Here is a 20,204-nt window from a genome sequence, read left to right on the forward strand (position 1 = left end):
GTGTGTCTGACCAGGGGTTAGGGAGAAAAGCTCAGGAAACTGTTGTAGGACTCTCCTACAATCAGCCTGCTGTTGGCCAGAGAGGGTGTCTGAGTAGATCACTCCATCTACTGTGCCATCTTTTGGGTCTGATGACAGAAGATCAGGGAGAGGTTCACTCTCTGCCTCCTGATCCTCATCTGTTACCATCAACAGATTCACATCAGCTCTGTCATGGAAGAGCTTAAGGCGGTTCACATGGATCACCCTCTTGGGGCTCCTGCTTGTGCCCAGGTCCACCAGGTAGGTGACCGGACTCTTCCTTTCTAGTACTGGGTAAGGGCCACTCCATTTGTCCTGGAGTGCCCTGGGAGCCACAGGCTCCAGAACCCAGACTTTCTGCCCTGGTTGGAACTCAACCAGTGCAGCCTTTTGGTCATACCAAAACTTCTGGAGTTGTTGGCTGGCCTCAAGGTTTTTGGTTGCCTTTTCCATGTACTCTGCCATTCTAGAGCGAAGGCCAAGTACATAGTCCACTATGTCCTGTTTAGGCTCATGGAGAGGTCTCTCCCAGCCTTCTTTAACAAGGGCAAGTGGTCCCCTTACAGGATGACCAAACAGAAGTTCAAAGGGTGAGAACCCTACTCCCTTCTGTGGTACCTCCCTGTAAGCGAAAAGCAGACATGGCAGGAGGACATCCCATCTCCTTTTGAGTTTTTCTGGGAGCCCCATGATCATGCCCTTTAATGTCTTGTTGAATCTCTCAACTAAGCCATTAGTTTGTGGATGGTAAGGGGTAGTGAATTTATAAGTCACTCCACACTCATTCCACATGTGCTTTAGGTATGCTGACATGAAGTTGGTACCTCTGTCAGACACCACCTCCTTAGGGAAACCCACTCTGGTAAAGATACCAATGAGGGCCTTGGCTACTGCAGGGGCAGTAGTCGACCTAAGGGGAATAGCTTCAGGATATCTGGTAGCATGATCCACTACTACCAGGATATACATATTTCCTGAGGCTGTGGGAGGTTCCAGTGGACCAACTATGTCCACACCCACTCTTTCAAAGGGCACCCCCACCACTGGAAGTGGAATGAGGGGGGCCTTTGGATGCCCACCTGTCTTACCACTGGCTTGACAGGTGGGGCAGGAGAGGCAAAACTCCTTAACCATGCTGGACATATTGGGCCAGTAGAAGTGGTTGACTAACCTCTCCCACGTCTTGGTTTGTCCCAAATGTCCAGCAAGGGGAATGTCATGGGCCAATGTTAGGATGAACTCTCTGAACAGCTGAGGCACTACCACTCTCCTAGTGGCACCAGGTTTGGGGTCTCTGGCCTCAGTGTACAGGAGCCCATCTTCCCAATAGACCCTATGTGTTCCATTTTTCTTGCCTTTGGACTCTTCAGCAGCTTGCTGCCTAAGGCCTTCAAGAGAGGGACAGGTTTCTTGTCCCTTACACAGCTCTTCCCTTGAGGGTCCCCCTGGGCCTAAGAGCTCAACCTGATAAGGTTCAAGCTCCAAAGGCTCAGTTCCCTCAGAGGGCAGAACTTCTTCCTGAGAAGAGAGGTTCCCTTTCTTTTGCTGTGTTGCAGTTGGTTTCCCAACTGACTTTCCTGTTCTCTTGGTAGGCTGGGCCATTTTTCCAGACTCCAGCTCTACTTTTTCACCCTGTGCCTTGCATTGTGCTCTTGTTTTCACACACACCAGTTCAGGGATACCCAGCATTGCTGCATGGGTTTTTAGCTCTACCTCAGCCCATGCTGAGGACTCCAGGTCATTTCCAAGCAGACAGTCCACTGGGATATTTGAGGAGACCACCACCTGTTTCAGGCCATTGACCCCTCCCCATTCTAAAGTAACCATTGCCATGGGATGTACTTTTCTCTGATTGTCAGCGTTGGTGACTGTGTAAGTTTTTCCAGTCAGGTATTGGCCAGGGGAAACCAGTTTCTCTGTCACCATGGTGACACTGGCACCTGTATCCCTCAGGCCCTCTATTCTAGTCCCATTAATTAAGAGTTGCTGTCTGTATTTTTGCATGTTAGGCGGCCAGACAGCTAGTGTGGCTAAATCCACCCCACCCTCAGAAACTAGAGTAGCTTCAGTGTGGACCCTGATTTGCTCTGGGCACACTGTTGATCCCACTTGGAGACTAGCCATACCAGTGTTACCTGGATGGGAGTTTGGAGTGGAACCTTTCTTGGGACAGGCCTTGTCTCCAGTTTGGTGTCCATGCTGTTTACAGCTATGACACCAGGCCTTTTTGGGATCAAAGTTTTTACCCTTGTACCCATTGTTTTGTGAAGAGGCTCTGGGCCCACCCTCCTGTGCAGGTTTTTGGGGGCCTGTAGAAGACTCTTTACTATTTTTAGTTTTGGTTGTCTCATCACCCTTCTGCTGGGGAGTCTTTGTGACCCCTTTCTTTTGGTCACCCCCTGTTGAAGTCTTGGACACCCTTGTCTTGACCCAATGGTCCGCCTTCTTTCCCAATTCTTGGGGAGAAATTGGTCCTAGGTCTACCAGATGCTGATGCAGTTTATCATTGAAACAATTACTTAACAGGTGTTCTTTCACAAATAAATTGTACAGCCCATCATAATTACTTACACCACTGCCTTGAATCCAACCATCTAGTGTTTTCACTGAGTAGTCAACAAAGTCAACCCAGGTCTGGCTCGAGGATTTTTGAGCCCCCCTGAACCTAATCCTGTACTCCTCAGTGGAGAATCCAAAGCCCTCAATCAGGGTACCCTTCATGAGGTCATAAGATTCTGCATCTTGTCCAGAGAGTGTGAGGAGTCTATCCCTACACTTTCCTGTGAACATTTCCCAAAGGAGAGCACCCCAGTGAGATCTGTTCACTTTTCTGGTTACACAAGCCCTCTCAAAAGCTGTGAACCATTTGGTGATGTCATCACCATCTTCATATTTAGTTACAATCCCTTTGGGGATTTTCAACATGTCAGGAGAATCTCTGACCCTATTTATGTTGCTGCCACCATTGATGGGTCCTAGGCCCATCTCTTGTCTTTCCCTCTCTATGGCTAGGATCTGTCTTTCCAAAGCCAATCTTTTGGCCATCCTGGCTAACTGGATGTCCTCTTCACTGGAGTTATCCTCAGTGATTTCAGAGTTGTTGGTCCCTCCTGTGAGGGAACCAGCATCTCTGACTATTATTTGTGGAGTCAGGGCTTGAGAAGCCCTGCTCTCCCTAAGTAGGACTGGAGGGGGGGGATTTCCCTCCAAGTCACTATCTTCATCCTCTGAGTTGCCATCCTCAGAGGGGTTGGCCTTTTCAAACTCTGCCAAAAGCTCCTGGAGCTGTACTTTGGTAGGTTTGGGGCCCATTGCTATTTTCTTTAGTTTACAGAGTGACCTTAGCTCTCTCATCTGTAGATGGAGGTAAGGTGTGGTGTCGAGTTCCACCACATTCACATCTGTGCTAGACATTATGCTTCTAAAAGTTGGAATACTTTTTAAGAAACTAAAACTGGTTCTAGAATCTAATTCAAACTTTTACAAACTTTTAAACTCTAAAAGAAATGCTAAACAGGATCTAACACAAGGCCCTAGCAGGTCTTTTAAGAATTTAGAAAACTTTTCAAATTGCAAAAATCAATTTCTAATGACAATTTTGGAATTTGTCGTGTGATCAGGTATTGGCTGAGTAGTCCAGCAAATGCAAAGTCTTGTACCCCACCGCTGATCCACCAATGTAGGAAGTTGGCTCTGTATGTGCTATTTCAAAGTAAGGAATAGCATGCACAGAGTCCAAGGGTTCCCCTTAGAGGTAAAATAGTGGTAAAAAAGAGATAATACTAATGCTCTATTTTGTGGTAGTGTGGTCGAGCAGTAGGCTTATCCAAGGAGTAGTGTTAAGCATTTGTTGTACATACACATAGACAATAAATGAGGTACACACACTCAGAGACAAATCCAGCCAATAGGTTTTTATATAGAAAAATATCTTTTCTTAGTTTATTTTAAGAACCACAGGTTCAAATTCTACATGTAATATCTCATTCGAAAGGTATTGCAGGTAAGTACTTTAGGAACTTCAAATCATCAAAATTGCATGTATACTTTTCAAGTTATTCACAAATAGCTGTTTTAAAAGTGGACACTTAGTGCAATTTTCACAGTTCCTAGGGGAGGTAAGTATTTGTTAGTTTTACCAGGTAAGTAAGGCACTTACAGGGCTTAGTTCTTGGTCCAAGGTAGCCCACCGTTGGGGGTTCAGAGCAACCCCAAAGTCACCACACCAGCAGCTCAGGGCCGGTCAGGTGCAGAGTTCAAAGTGGTGCCCAAAACACATAGGCTAGAATGGAGAGAAGGGGGTGCCCCGGTTCCGGTCTGCTTGCAGGTGAGTACCCGCGTCTTCGGAGGGCAGACCAGGGGGGTTTTGTAGGGCACCGGGGGGGACACAAGTCCACACAGAAATTTCACCCTCAGCAGCGCGGGGGCGGCCGGGTGCAGTGTAGAAACAAGCGTCGGGTTTGTAATGGAAGTCAATGGGAGATCTAGGGATCTCTTCAGCGCTGCAGGCAGGCAAGGGGGGGGTTCCTCGGGGAAACCTCCACTTGGGCAAGGGAGAGGGACTCCTGGGGGTCACTCCTCCAGTGAAAGTCCGGTCCTTCAGGTCCTGGGGGCTGCGGGTGCAGGGTCTCTCCCAGGTGTCGGGACTTTGGTTTCAAAGAGTCGCGGTCAGGGGAAGCCTCGGGATTCCCTCTGCAGGCGGCGCTGTGGGGGCTCAGGGGGGACAGGTTTTTGTACTCACAGTCTTAGAGTAGTCCTGGGGTCCCTCCTGAGGTGTTGGATCGCCACCAACCGAGTCGGGGTCGCCGGGTGCAGTGTTGCAAGTCTCACGCCTTTTGCGGGGAGCTTGCAGGGTTCTTTAAAGCTGCTGGAAACAAAGTTGCAGCTTTTCTTTGGAGCAGGTCCGCTGTCCTCGGGAGTTTCTTGTCTTTTCGAAGCAGGGGCAGTCCTCAGAGGATGTCGAGGTCGCTGGTCCCTTTGGAAGGCGTCGCTGGAGCAGGATCTTTGGAAGGCAGGAGACAGGCCGGTGAGTTTCTGGAGCCAAGGCAGTTGTCGTCTTCTGGTCTTCCTCTGCAGGGGTTTTTCAGCTAGGCAGTCCTTCTTCTTGTAGTTGCAGGAATCTAATTTTCTAGGGTTCAGGGTAGCCCTTAAATACTAAATTTAAGGGCGTGTTTAGGTCTGGGGGGTTAGTAGCCAATGGCTACTAGCCCTGAGGGTGGGTACACCCTCTTTGTGCCCCCTCCCAAGGGGAGGGGGTCACAATCCTAACCCTATTGGGGGAATCCTCCATCTGCAAGATGGAGGATTTCTAAAAGTCAGAGTCACCTCAGCTCAGGACACCTTAGGGGCTGTCCTGACTGGCCAGTGACTCCTCCTTGTTGCTTTCTTTGTTCCCTCCAGCCTTGCCGCCAAAAGTGGGGGCCGTGGCCGGAGGGGGCGGGCAACTCCACTAAGCTGGAGTGCCCTGCTGGGCTGTGACAAAGGGGTGAGCCTTTGAGGCTCACCGCCAGGTGTTACAGCTCCTGCCTGGGGGAGGTGTTAGCATCTCCACCCAGTGCAGGCTTTGTTACTGGCCTCAGAGTGACAAAGGCACTCTCCCCATGGGGCCAGCAACATGTCTCTAGTGTGGCAGGCTGCTGGAACCAGTCAGCCTACACAGATAGTCGGATAGGTTTCAGGGGGCACCTCTAAGGTGCCCTCTGGGGTGTATTTTACAATAAAATGTACACTGGCATCAGTGTGCATTTATTGTGCTGAGAAGTTTGATACCAAACTTCCCAGTTTTCAGTGTAGCCATTATGGTGCTGTGGAGTTCGTGTTTGACAGACTCCCAGACCATATACTCTTATGGCTACCCTGCACTTACAATGTCTAAGGTTTTGTTTAGACACTGTAGGGGTACCATGCTCATGCACTGGTACCCTCACCTATGGTATAGTGCACCCTGCCTTAGGGCTGTAAGGCCTGCTAGAGGGGTGTCTTACCTATACTGCATAGGCAGTGAGAGGCTGGCATGGCACCCTGAGGGGAGTGCCATGTCGACTTACTCGTTTTGTCCTCACTAGCACACACAAGCTGGCAAGCAGTGTGTCTGTGCTGAGTGAGAGGTCTCCAGGGTGGCATAAGACATGCTGCAGCCCTTAGAGACCTTCCTTGGTATCAGGGCCCTTGGTACTAGAAGTACCAGTTACAAGGGACTTATCTGGATGCCAGGGTCTGCCAATTGTGGATACAAAAGTACAGGTTAGGGAAAGAACACTGGTGCTGGGGCCTGGTTAGCAGGCCTCAGCACACTTTCAATTGTAAACATAGCATCAGCAAAGGCAAAAAGTCAGGGGGCAACCATGCCAAGGAGGCATTTCCTTACACCAACTCATAAGTCCACTTGCTTTATAGTGGGCATGACTCATGAGCTATTTGCGGTCCTTCCTTTTGATCTGACATCGGCACCACTAGTCTTCACAAGGCAGATGGCAGTTGTAGCGGCCTGTCTCTGGAGGTTGGGGATTCCAGTTTTTCCATGCCTTGATGACTGGCTTCTGAAGGTCGGGGCTCTGTGCTTGCACAGTTTGTTTTTCTGTCAATGTGCCTAAATCTTACTTGGAGTCCCCTCAGTTTCTCATACTATTCATCATACAGTACTGGGCACCAACTTGCATTGAGCCTTTCCACCAGAGCAGAGTCTGTCCTATTCATAAATCTTTTTGATTCCAGTTCTAGCTGTCCTTCACCAGTTGAGCTTCTGGCTTCTTGCATTCTCTTAGTCACATATGCCCGTTGGCAGATGAGGGCTCAAGTTGTGCCTTCGCAGGCAGTGGTCCCAGCACTGGGGTAACCTTGCGGACTCCATTGTGGTTTCTGGGAACACTGTCACAGCTTGATTGGTGGGGCGTGGTGGAGAATCTTTCTAGAGGAATAACCTTTCAGGCCCCTCTAACTGTGGCAATGTATGCCTCCACTCTGGAGTGGGTTACTCATCTGGGGGAACTAGAGGTAAGAGGCATTTGATTCCAGAGAGGCAGTCTCCCCATAAATCTACTTGAACTAAGGGTGATTTGCCTGACCTTCCGGGCATTTCTCCCTTCCTTTTGCAGTCACCTATTCCAAATATTGTCAGAAAGTACAGCTGATGTGTTAAGTCAAATAAGGGGGGGGGGGGGGAATAGGTTACCATTGTGTCCGCCGAGAAGACCTAATGATCTGGTTGTGGGTGCACAACCACAGAATGTGGCTATTGGTGAATCCTCATCGGGCTCACTGAACACCAGAGCCAATGACCTAAGTCTGTCATCTTGCCAACTACGAATGCCATCTTCACCTGGAGGTCGTGAATAGGATCTTTGCTCTATGGTCCTTGCGCCGTGTTGATCTTTGCCACTCTTTCTAATTCATATTACCTGAAGTTCTGCACCCTCACGCATCCTGTGCAAGGAGTGTTAAATGGCACATTTTCATTGAAGTAAGACTTTTCTCTCCAGCACAAATTTCCTCTCATACCTTTGATTTCCCTGCTTTTGTTTGAGGAAGGTCCACCAGTACAGTGTCCCGAGTCATTCGTGTGACCCTGGATTGGCTGAGAAGGGTGTGTGACACAGACCTTCTGAACCTCTTCCTGTGACCCTCACCCCCACCTCATGCTTCCTTTCTACAGTGTGGGCCTCTCCTCCCAATCAGAGGGGCAAGTTCTCCTCCCACATCATCAGACCCTATACCTTCATACGTGGACATTGAAGTGCAATTGGGAGCCATGGGTCCAAGGAAAAACCCCAGATGACTTACCTTTCTGTGGAACCTTCCTTGATTCTGAATGTGCCCCTCAATCTCACACAGAGGTCTACCTTCCCCAGTGTCTGAGGCAGGGGCTCCTCCATCAGTGCCATCAACAACTGCACCCTTTTTGCCAAGCTAGACTGCACTGCTGACACCACCAAATGAAGTATTGACTCTAGTACTGTGGAGATAGTTCTATCGGACTCACTCATGCCTCACTGCCCAGGTCTCAACATTGTTGAACCAGACACTTGTTTCTCTCAATAGTAATCTGTAAATACGAAGTAAGATTGATGGCAGCATATTTCATGACCTCCAGGATGCCAGTGGTCTGTAAACTTCACCAGACATTTGTGTCTTCACCTAACCCTATGGCTAATGAGGAGTCTGCCTGCATTGCGCCAGTGATTCCAAGAGCAGCTGAGGTGCTAGACCTTACTTTGCCCACTCTAGGTCAAATACAACATGTTTAAAGAGGTCTTCAACCCATTATGATCAATCCAGGAGTCTCTACTCCTGTGTAATGGGACCCTGATTGATGATCTGGTGGGTACCTGGGCCAAACCAGAATTGTGCATATCAGTCAAAAGACTTGAGGTGAGGCGACACAGGTCTGTTCCTAAAGATCCTGACTCTTCTGCAGTTCCCTATCTCAGAGAGCTTGGTAGTGCAGACATCTACCAGCCTCCTGAACCCCTATTCTTTCTCAACCACCCACCTAACAGTGAATCCAAACGAATAGACATTCACAAAGTGAGCCTCCCATCATTTTCCTATGCTTCAGCAACACAACATGCCTTCTGGGCAGATATTCACATACATTATGGGACAGAGAGATGGACATCTTTCCAGCTGTCCCAGAGAAGTCTGTTCAACTTAGCAGAGGCTTATTTTAGACAGATACAGTGAAATTCTGAATTAGATCTAGACTGGACACTCAACTGCCTGGGTAGCTCAGTTAACACCATTATGGTGCTTGGGTGCCATGCCTGGATGTGTTCCACAGGATTATCAGCTGACTTCAGCAGTCCTTTATAGACATGCTCTTCAAAGGCTCTAGGCTGTTCTGAGTGGAGAACTTGGCCCTTGTAAGATTTAGAGAGTAGGGCCACTGCTTGCTCTCTGGTGATCTAGTGGAATTAAGTTCAGTTTCTCCAAAAGCAATTCCCCCTTTTGAGCCTTCAGTAGTGGCTTTCAGGAGAGGCAAAGATAATATGTGCCTCAGCAGTAACAGACCCCCTTCTTTTTAGGCTGGGGATCAGGCCAGCAGTGTTCATATCCTGAGTGCATCAAGCTTTCTGACTTAATCCCAGCCCCTGCTACCTGTACCACACCACCACCTGGAGGACCATTTGTCCATACTATATGGAGAAGTTCAAGCGGTCTTGGCCAATGGGGAATTAGAGGGTGCAAGCATCAGATCAGAACATGTTGCTACTCCCGTTACTTTCTGGTGCTGAAGATGAATGGGAGCCTCTGCCTCATCCTAGACAGTGGCCCTCTAAACTTCTTTCTCGAGAATTTGAAAATGCTTTCCCTAGCCCAAGTTCTTTCTGCTCTGGGTCAAAGAAATTAGATGGTCCCAGGATACTAGATGGTAAACATTGGACTTGAAGGATGCATTTTTTTTTATTCTTCAAATTCCTGTCCTTCAGTGCCATATAGAAATTACCTGAGGTTTCAGGTACGCCTATAAGAGCACTCTCAGTTCACCATACCCAACGTTTGTTAAGGCCAAAAGGGAGTATTTACAAAGGTGACGGTGGTGGACAGAGCCCATCTGTGGAGGGTGGAAATAACAGTCCTCCCATGCCTTGACTAATGGCTCCTGAAGGTTGATGGTCTAAAAACCACTTGAGTTTTATCAGCCTTAGCAGTGTTCACTATTTCTTACAAACTTTTCCATGCCCATATTGGTTCCTGGCTACCAATATGAACACTTAAACCTCTGGATTTGACAATACCCAAATGCCTTTCTTGCACTAAACTTAATTCTCTGAGACTGTGTGGAGAAACCACTCTGTCCTCTAAAAAGGAAACCAGCATCTGAAATTGATAATTCCTCTTTAAGATCCCAAAACATCTTGCATTCTTCCGATATCTTCCCTTTATCAAGCCACAGCCTTGCAACAGACATTCCATCACTTGGCCCGATATTAAGTCTTCCTCATATCCAGTTGTCCATCCATTCTTTGAAATAGATGCAGTTTCACAATACACATTGACTACACTGTAATCCTCCCAATCATTGGTATCTACTGCTTCCTTTTTGTTATGGCGATCTACTTAAATAATCTGCAAGTTTATTCTTCTTTCCTGTAAGTACTTAACATCATATGCGTAGTCAAGTAAGCCTAACGACATTCTGGCTACATGGGGTGTGGTTTTCATAGATCCCTCTTTGATCAAAACTTTTACCAATGGTTTATGATCCCTACATAGTGTGAATTCTGTGCTCCAAAAGTACTGCCTAAATTTGCTTATTGTCCATACGCATGCTAGCATCTCTCGCTCAATCACAGAATATTTCTCTTCTGGCACTAAGCAATGGTGTTAAAAAAACACAGTATTTGCCTCTCACTCTATTATATTGAGTTAATATAGCCCCCAAACCTTTCCTCTGGCATCTGTGCTTAAGACTGTTTGAGTCCTGGGATCGAACTCTTGTAATGGAATGGCTGTACATATAATTTTTAATTACACCAAGCTAATTTTGTAGAAGCACGTTCCACTCAAAGCTTGGCCTTGCTTTCAATAATTATCTCATTTGGTATGGGGTTTTTTTCCTGCAGAGTTTTCCACAAATTTTGTTTTAAACTCGCCAAGCCCTAAGAATGACCTAATTTTCTCCTTACAAGTAGGAGCAGGGGCGTCTGACTCTAGGATCTTCATTCTTGGTGAAATTCCCTTTTCACTGACTTCATGACCTAAATGTTAGATTACCTACAGAATTTATTTACATAATTCTGCTGTTAATCCATATGCTGAGTTTTTACACCACTTTGTATAACGTACAATCATGTTAATTTTCGCTTCTTCCTATAATCAAAATATCCTCTTGGAAGTAGGCTACCCCAGGAAGATCTTTCAAGAGTTTATGCATCAGCCTTTGGAAAACTGTTGCTGCTAGCCCAAAAGGCATGCAAACAACCTGGAAACAACCCAGAGGTGTTATAAAGGCAGTAAGGCTCCTACTCTCAAGATGCAAGAGTACCTGGTGGTAGGCTAAAGTCATATCAGTTGTGGAGAACCAATTGACTCCTTTAGTTTTAGCCAGCTACTCACTAATCCTTTGCAAGGGAAATGTATCCATGTTGATGTTTTTGTTGCAATCTTAGGTCTATACATCATCGGATCTTGCCATTAGCCTTCTTGGCCACTACCAGTGGTGCGAGCCACTCTGCACTCTATAGGTTCAATGATACCTTTCCTTTCTAACTTCTCCAACTCATTAGCAACCTCATGCTTGACGCTCAAAAGTATGTTCTTAACCTTATGGCAAATTGGGTTTGCGTTCTTCAGTATTATCTGGTGGACAAAGGTTTTCAGTCTGCCTACCTGTCCTGAAAATACTTCTGATAATTGTCTCCTTAGTTTATCCAGCATGGTATTTTCCAATTCTGCTAACAAAAGTACTTGATGTACACTGTTGGGATCAACAAAATATTCAGAGCCGTTTGTTCCACTCATCCTAAAACAGATGGCCCAACATCTGCTACATACAATTTGCTAACTGTTTTCCTACCCTTGAATTCAAAAGGTAGAACACGGTAACGCAGCATTGAAATTTTATCACCTGTGAACGTAACATGATGAATGTCAGTATTTTTCAAATGTTCTATGGCCTGACTAAATTTCTCTTTCCACATTTTCTTCTTAATGATGGTATACGGTGAACCTAAATCAGCTATGATGGCGATGTTAACCCCTCCAATATTTATATCTCAAACAGGTTTGTTCTTAGACACTATGGACCTGATTACAACTTTGGAGGAGGTGTTAATCAGTCCCAAATGTGACGGCTATACCACCAGCCGTATTAAGAGTTCCATAGGATAAAATGGACTCGTAATACGGCTGGTGGTATCTGTCACTTTTGGGACGGATTAACACCTTCCTCCAAAGTTGTAATCAGGCCCTATGTCCAAATTTAGTACAGGGCATTTAACACACCTTCAATATCATTTTCATAGTCTTCATCTGATTGCTCAGATTCTGTCGTCCTTGAAATCAATTTTACTGTTTGACTCCCTGTTGTTTTTCCTACATACTTGAGCATAATGCCCAATTATGCCACAGTATAGACATTTGGCTTCTTAAGGCTGGATAATTCTTATCTCAAGCAAATTGATCTTTATTACCACACCTAAAACAAAATTGCTTGTCATGGACTGGCCCTTTGAATTTCTGTTTTGTGCCTTCCCAGTCCTTCATTTTATTAATGTGCTCCTTGGAAACTTTACATATTATTGTATTTCCCCTTTCTTTAAGATCAGATGTGGTACCTGCAGTGCTCGATGCAGCCTTTGCACATCTTCTAGAAAGTTCACTTTTTTTTTTTACCCTAGTAATTATATCCTCAATTGATGAATTGCTATTAACTCAAAGCCTCCCTCGTAAATGTGAGTCATTGGTACGCATGATGATTTGCTCATGTATGAGATCATCATGCAGTGTTGCCAGATTTACAAGAAATAACTAATTATTTTAAGGCAGTCTTCAGTTGGTTCAGATTTCCCCTGTTTCCTTTGAAAGAAATTGAACCGTCTATTGCTGCACAAACTGCAAGTTGAAATAGTTGTCCAGATCCTCTAACTCACTTATGAAGACATCTTGTTCCTCTCCAAACCTGGTTTTCTTTTCCATTTGGTTAAATACACGTAGTCCTTCTAGTCCCAAACCAGGTAAAAATGTTCTTGGAAGCAGAAAAATCTTCTGATTCCCAGTGGCTGAAATATAATTTAAGAGCTACTCCTTCCACTTTGGCCATTTCATCTGGGGTTCTCCTGGACCTGGTAGAAACTAGAGGGGGGGAGTGAATGAAAATGTTTGGCCACAGATGACAACTGACCTTCTTATACAAGGTAGATCGTTTTTTTCCTAAGAGGAGGGATGGGCATTTTGACTGATCTGTGCTACAGGCCTTCCTGGTATAACCATACATCAGGGCCCTTCATTCTGTAGGTCGATATTGCATGGGAATATATTCAAAGCGTGAGAAATCTACAAGTAGGAGTATGTTGGATAAAATCTACCTGCAGATATCCCACCCACGTCCCCTTTGAAGGATGGTTATGGGCCAAAAATAAAAATCCTATTTTTTGTTGAACTATAGATCTTTTCTGATATCAATTTAATTGTGCTGTTACAATGGAAAAAATGGACGATAAACTTTCATGCACAAAGATGGGCGGGGGGGTCAACATCACCGCTGGCTTTGCATGGAGCTGGCGTCTCCTAGTGTTGGAAAGGCTATGGAGAAACTAGTCTGGCTCTGGGGGTATTTAACAGGTAAGGAATCTGCAGGTCCACCAGAAATATTGTTACAGAATGTAAGTAACCTTTTCTTTTAGAACCATGTCCCAAAGCAAATATTAACCTTTGAGGCTCTGTTCGAGCAGCTTGGGAATCGGTTAAATTTGTGTGAAGTCTCTAGGTTTTGTGCATGGACTTTTCTCCCCATAACAGATGTATAACTGCATACCCATAGGAAAACTTGGGACCTGCTTCTTGTATTTGCCCAACCTTTAGTGTTGAGCTCAACAACTCTGGAAGCTTAGCCCTAATTTTCAATGGTCCTGCACTCAGAGGTGTCAAAATATATTTTATCCCAAAGATCCAAACACTCCACCTCTCTTCTACCCCCTCCACCCCCCCGACCACAAGGTTGCTGTTGGAGTTTCGTTATCGGTGGTATTGAATGCTGCCAGCCGAGCTCCATTGGGCATGGGGGTAAGAGGGGATGGGATGGACACAGTGCTTTACCAGTTCTTTAAAGACTGGCAACATTGCAGCCCTGACAAGCAAAGGCACATTTCCTATATTTCACATTTACTGAAGGTAAGGACCTCTGTTTTGTGGATTAATGGGTGATGGAGTTAAAATACGGTATGTGCCTCTGCACTTTAAATACACTGTCAATGGCTACTGCCTCATGACTTCGGTTGGGGGGACATTAGCCACCCACTCAGAAATGTACTACATGTGGACTGTCCTAGCACAGCTGACTTACTGGAAAATCCAAAAAATGGGAGACTTTCAGTTGACGTGCAACACCGCAGAGATCACTGGAGGAAAACCGGGCTAATGAGGAAAGATAGGGCACGCAGCAACAACACTGCACCCCAGCTTTTCCCAGCCATGCAGAAGACTTTCGCTGGGCAATGGCGAACATATCTACCCAGTCCATCAATGGGGCACCGAGAAGCCAGTGTTTATACTTACTTGCTGTTTCTTTCCCTTCTCCCTCAGTTTCCATGGTGTGGGTTGTAATTTTTGGAGCAGAGCTTATCAGAAGTATCCTACTGTTTTGTCTAACCACTCTCCCCAGCTGGCCACTTGGTTAATCACTGCTGCATTTAAACAGGTTTTAGATGAAGGAGGTGGCTGCCACTGGTAGAACTTCTGGTGATGTCTGGTCTATTTGTTTGTTTTTTATTTGAGGCTCAATTGATGACTTTTTCCTGTCCCCATTTTCCACATGTTTTAACTTGGCAGATTCTGGCACATTGTGCTAAAATATCTCTGGAGAAACCCAGCCTTTGCTCTTAGACACCAATCCCTAAAGCGGTGCATGCAGCTTCTGTCTCCTGATGTGTTTGCCGTTTAATATTGACAAGCTAAGTGACCTGCACGACTGAGCCTCATGCACATGGTGTAAACCAGCTGAAACAAAGCTCTGAAATGAAAATGTACAAGCAAGTAGCTTTTGTTATCCCAGCTAGGGATAATTTACTATCCGCGTCCTGCAGTTGAAAGGGGAGCTAGCAGAGGCTAGAAACCTTTTGCACCTCTTCCATGACTAGTTAACTTTAGGGCGACTGCCCCTCTTTAGTGTCAGGATATCTAGGACTTACTTTCGAGGAGAGATTCAGGTGTCCCTATCAAATGTGTATCGTTTCTCTTATCCTTCTCTACCTGTAAAAGTCATGACTCCACAATAAAGCCTGCTTCGGGACACATCATTCTAAGTAAGATGCCGTCTTGTCTTTTGGGGTCCATGTTTGGACCTGGAGGAGCACAGTGCCTCATTCTTCTTCCCAAACATATGAATACTCTGCTCTGTCCACCGAAGTGGGTGGAAAGCTCTGCAGCTACTTTTCCGATCACATTTTGACTACTCTATTCACAGAACGTCCTGTGCGGCAATTTGGGGTACAGTCTCCTACCTGCCAAACCTTCATGCTTAGGTTATGAAAAAACTCGAAAGACTGGATTCTGTTTTACCTCCAATAGATCTTTAGCTAACTCTTCCAATCAGCTTTTGTGGCTATCAAGGGAGTAGTGGAAAACATCCTTCAGTTTTTCTCTACAGTGAATGCAGATGGTGAAATTAGGCTATGAACAGGTATTCGGGTACAAAGGTCCATGCCCATCTCTTCATTTGTAACATCATTTTAGTTTCCCCTTTTTCAACGGAAGTTCCTTTTTTTTTTTTTTTTTTTTTTTTTAGGGGCCTCGTTGAAATGCAGAGCTGGTGCTCCCCTTGGACGCCATGGATGTACAGGGTCCTGGGATATTCTCTTTGATTTCCCAGGGCCTGCAGTTTTGAGGGGTGGCGTTCCCCTTCCACCTCTTTTGCACATACCCGGTCTGCTAGCAACGTCGGAGCTTTTGGTGTGAAGTAGCTGAACCCAGGAGTGATGTCTGTTAGCCTTTGACATTAGAGCCTCTTTGTGTTTGTTTTCCTTAGTAGAGATGTTTGAGAACATTGTATGCATGGATGTTACAATAATGATTGCAAACATTGGAACTTGTCCGAGGGGACTAGGGCGGTTCCCGGGAGGTTATACGTGGCCCGCTATATGCGCACGGGCCACAGCAGGGCGCTCTGGGAAAGAATGTAAGATGTCCTTACCAGAAACTACCCTTAAGGGAGAAACGCTACTGGCAACTAGTTCAGTTGTTTGAAGTGGGAAAGATGCATTGTGCCCTATTGTCAGTGGGCTGCTGTCCAACTGACTGGACCGGGGCACACAAGCTAGATGTCTCCAGCTGCCTATTCACCACCTTTGGCAGACTTTTGTGAACCTCTCCTCCGCAGCCCAAGGAGTGAGGGTGTGAATAGTGTGCCTAGAAGCATTTCCTTAACTTAGCGCAGGGTCTTCCACAATAACTTAATTTGCGTCTCAGTAGTGTTGCAGTGTTTGCGATCATCTAATAATCACAAATGGTATATAGTGAATGTATCCAGGGGCCTTGGTTGCTTTACCGCTTTATTGTGGTTTAATCTGTGCACTTTTACTATTTTATCGTCCTTGATACTGTAAGTTTGATTTGAGATTTGAGTTTTTACAAAAACTCCCAACCCTGGCTGGACACTTACATTTTAATTACAGCTATAATAGTGTTGTACTTTACATTCATTCAACCCTATTGCACCACGTTGTTTGAGCTAGGGCACATTTTGGGCAGAGTCGAGGGTGCTTTGGACTGCCACCTGTAAGACCCGATTACCCTCTGTCCTGTTCGGTAGGGAACACCCACACACAACTTTTGATGTTGGTTTGTGGTCGGACTGCAGGGCAATGGGGGAGCCTAGCTATGTACCTCATTGCTTGGTAAATCGGCCCTGTGGGACTCAACTTTCAAGTGCAGAATATTGAAAGTAGGTACATTCCATCTAATAGCTGAAAATTATGTATTATACCTCATAATGTCGGGGAATGTTGATAGATTGCTACCTTGAGTGGACTGCATTAATCTGGCCTGTGGGAAATGCGCATTGGAGAAGCTTCTTTAAGGTTGCAAGCTCTTGCTTTGGGACTTGGAAGTAACCCTGCTAGTGCTGAAGTGCAGTTTCATCTTTAAAAATATATATATTGTGGCTGTTGGAGATGTTTAAGGCTTCAGGTCCCTGCCCGTGCAGGGTATGAGATACAAACTGAGTGAGTTACACGTCAGAGCTAATTCAGTCAAAGATGTTTTAGAAACCCTGTCATACATCTTCTATTTTTATGAAGAGTTGGCAAGCAACCATGCCATGCAACACACATGTGGCTGTATATGCATGGTCTTATAATAGATACTTGAGGGCAATAACCGTGTGCTGTGTTTATAATCCAGGATGCAAACTCCTTTGTAATTGCTGTCGAATGTTCCCATATAACTGTACACCGAATGTCAGTCAGTCCTGCCAATTAGTGCATATGTTGCTAGGTCACCACGGTCAATTGAAAGCGGCATCAATAGAACTTGAAAAGATTTCTTCCTGATCAGACCTTCTGACATATTGAGACGAATAATTGAGGAGGAAAAAAACCAAGGGCCCCAACCCTAGATTCCGAATACTCCGCAGTAAGAATTCATTTGGAACCTGCAATTAACGAGGGAGAATAGGCTGGTGGAAACTGTCTGGACGTTTTAGAAAACCCTTTCTTCTAGCCAGGCATGTTTACTTTTAGGATAGTGTCTTCGAGGTAGCTGCTTGGTAAGGACTAGGTTTTGTTTAAAAAAAAAAAAATCTGCATTCGTGGTCATTGCAAACACACTTGAGGACCTACACGACTTCTTTTGTGTAATGGTTTGTTAGCACATTATTGCAGGAACCGATTGCATCCTAATGCCATTTAATTAGATGTGAAACTTAATTTTATCATAGTATGCTTTTGCCTCTCAAAAATGGAAGTTAACATTCTTTCTTGCAAACAGTGCCGCCTCGTGATTTTTTTTTTTAATATGCTTTTTTAATATACAACCTTGCCCTATGTGGCATTGCTAAGTGCAGTTTATGAAAGGGTAGTTGTCTGTCTTGCTTTTAAATCGGAACTTTATATGGTAATTTGCCGCTCGACTTTTTTCTCAGAAATTTTGGGAGTGATCCTTTGTTGTCATGGAACCGCAGCCTGCATTCCCAGAGTTCTTCATACCGCCAAGATCGACATCCGGACCAGGGCAGACAAGGTGGTTATCCACCAAGAAGAGATGATCGTGGGGACAGAGGGAGACAGGTAAGGAACAAACGTCTCACCTAGGGTCTGTTACACCAACGTGTGTGTTTGTGTGGGGGACTGCTGCCCGGTGCACCTGAACAGTCTCCCCTTAACTCAAAGGCTGCACTGTGGCTCATCTGAAAAATGTAATCAATTTCCCAAGGCTATGTCTGAGTTTAATATACACTGTTTACTGTTAAGTGCCTCTGCAAAGCTGGGACCAACCATGAAGCTAAGGTTGCATGTGCATAAAAAAAAAACGACACGTTCAAATACATTTTAAATCTGGTAATGTGACACTTTCTGGATGAACAACTAATAGCTCCCGGGTAAAGAAGGTTGCAGAAAATACATTTATTGATGCCACTAAGAATCGACTTTTAGTTTTTGTGTACCATGAGTTTAAAACTCTCCGGTAAATACATTTACAAATATTGTGGAATACAGGAGAAGGGGGAAAAACTAAGCAAAAAAAAATTGTCCCCGATTTGCAGCCGTACTTCTGGCATGAAGTGTGATCTAAACATTGATTTGTATGTGTTTAGTTTCTCTCAAAGCTCGTTGTTTAAAAGTGGTTTCCGTTTTGTGCTGTAATTCACAAAGAAAATCATAGGATTGAACACTTGGTGCTCGTGGGTTGATGGTGCCTTCTTTGCGTTGGTGGCTTTGTGAATATGTGCATGTATTTCAGAATTGACCTCTCCGTGAAGGATAAGGCTACAGCCAGATCGGGTGGGCATCGATACCATATTTTAAAATAGAGCTGATATTTAGCTCTACAAACTGAGCAGTATTTCTGTTAAGTTCAACTGTTACAATAATCACTTAGTGGTCATCACTGCCTGTACTTAATAATACTTGTGGTCCAATGTGCAATTATTGCCCCCTGTCTTCCACTTAGGCCAAAACTCTGATTTTGATACATCTCTTTAGACTGACCTAAGCTCTCACTTGTAATCGGTGAGCAGCATTAGTATCAACTGGTTAGTGCAATCCGGCCTCTATGCCCCGGGATACCATTCAGTTAAGAGGTCGTACACACTACAAGTGAAGTCATTGTAAGCACCAACATCCTTCCTATAGTGTATAGGACATTTTAGCACATCTGTAAACAGCCCTTCGCTTTTCCTTACACAGTTTGTTAAAGTTGTTTAGAAACCAGGCTATTTAGTTTATTTTCTGAATTCATCTAGTAAACTCTCCTGTTTATTTTCAGCCATATAATTCTGGAAGGAATTACCCCTTACCACCTCCACCAGGAAGATACAACTGGAAATAAGGCTCGCGAAATCTGGCATGACCTGGAGTCAAGAAGTCTGCATTTTTAAACATTTGATAGTGTCATCTTTATAAAACACCAGTTTCCTTTTAATGCTTCATTTAACTATTTTGTACTCAAGATATTTTACTTGTGTTTCTTGTGTACTTAAAGTGAATAGCTGAAAGATGTAATGATGTATTACTTTGATTTTAGAAGACAGTGGTTTTTTTTTTCTAATCGCTGCATTTAAGTAGCCGAATCTTAACTATGTTCTTGTTGTCCTAAGTTTTTACTAGGACTTGTAAAACTGCATTCTGCTGCCATATGCTGAACTCCCGAGTAGCTGTTTGCGGAGCAACAGCCTGTTTTATCTTAGAAGCTGTACTGTGTCCGTTTATGTAAGATTTTGCTTTATTCTGGCTTGTTTTATAAAGATGATTCAACAATTTTCTTCTGGTGTCCTTTGTCCAGTTGATTGATCGATTGACTTGTCCCTCTGGTGCCTTTATGGTGTGGACTACAAGGTTACAATGTGGTTTGTTTGCAGGTCCGGAGGCTGCTGTGTTTCTGATCTGCCCATGTTCTAGTAGCCTGGGGAGGGCCGTGCGTTTCTGTAATCTCGTTTTTGGTGAAGTAAGGGTGTGCAGTGGCTGTGCAGCATTCCCTTTATTACAAGAGGTCAGTGCTGCCTGTCGGGTAGCAGAACCAGTTACTACTTGAACTCGTCGGTATGTATGCCAGTTATTTCCATGGCCGGTTCACTACTAACTGGGGCACCAACTTATTAGTCAAAGTGATAGGAACCGGCTAGGGATGAACAGGGCCTTTTGTTATTTTGAGCATTAAACTAAGACAGTATTCAATTTAAGTAAAAGCCAACCTTTCTTTGCTAGTAACGCCTCCAGCTCTAAAATGCTTTTCCCGCTCTAGTTTGTAAAGAGGAACTTGAGCCTGGTGTAACAGCAGTTTACTCCTGTAGTACAGGAGTGTGAGCCTGGTGT

General features: G+C 45.0%; 1 protein-coding gene across 1 annotated transcript in view; it reads left to right on the forward strand.

Moving 5' to 3' along the window:
* The window catches only part of XRN2 (5'-3' exoribonuclease 2), a 705,538-nt gene extending 685,885 nt beyond the window's left edge, over positions 1-19,653 (forward strand). The window contains exons 32-33 of the mRNA XM_069234351.1: positions 17,816-17,960; positions 19,159-19,653. Coding sequence (XP_069090452.1) covers positions 17,816-17,960; positions 19,159-19,221 — 208 coding nt within the window. The 3' untranslated portion in view covers positions 19,222-19,653. The remainder of the gene's footprint in view (positions 1-17,815; positions 17,961-19,158) is intronic.
* The last annotated feature ends 551 nt before the right edge of the window (positions 19,654-20,204 follow it).

This window comes from Pleurodeles waltl, chromosome 5 (genome assembly GCF_031143425.1).
Source record: "Pleurodeles waltl isolate 20211129_DDA chromosome 5, aPleWal1.hap1.20221129, whole genome shotgun sequence".
In the NCBI taxonomy this organism is placed as follows: Eukaryota; Metazoa; Chordata; class Amphibia; order Caudata; family Salamandridae; genus Pleurodeles; species Pleurodeles waltl.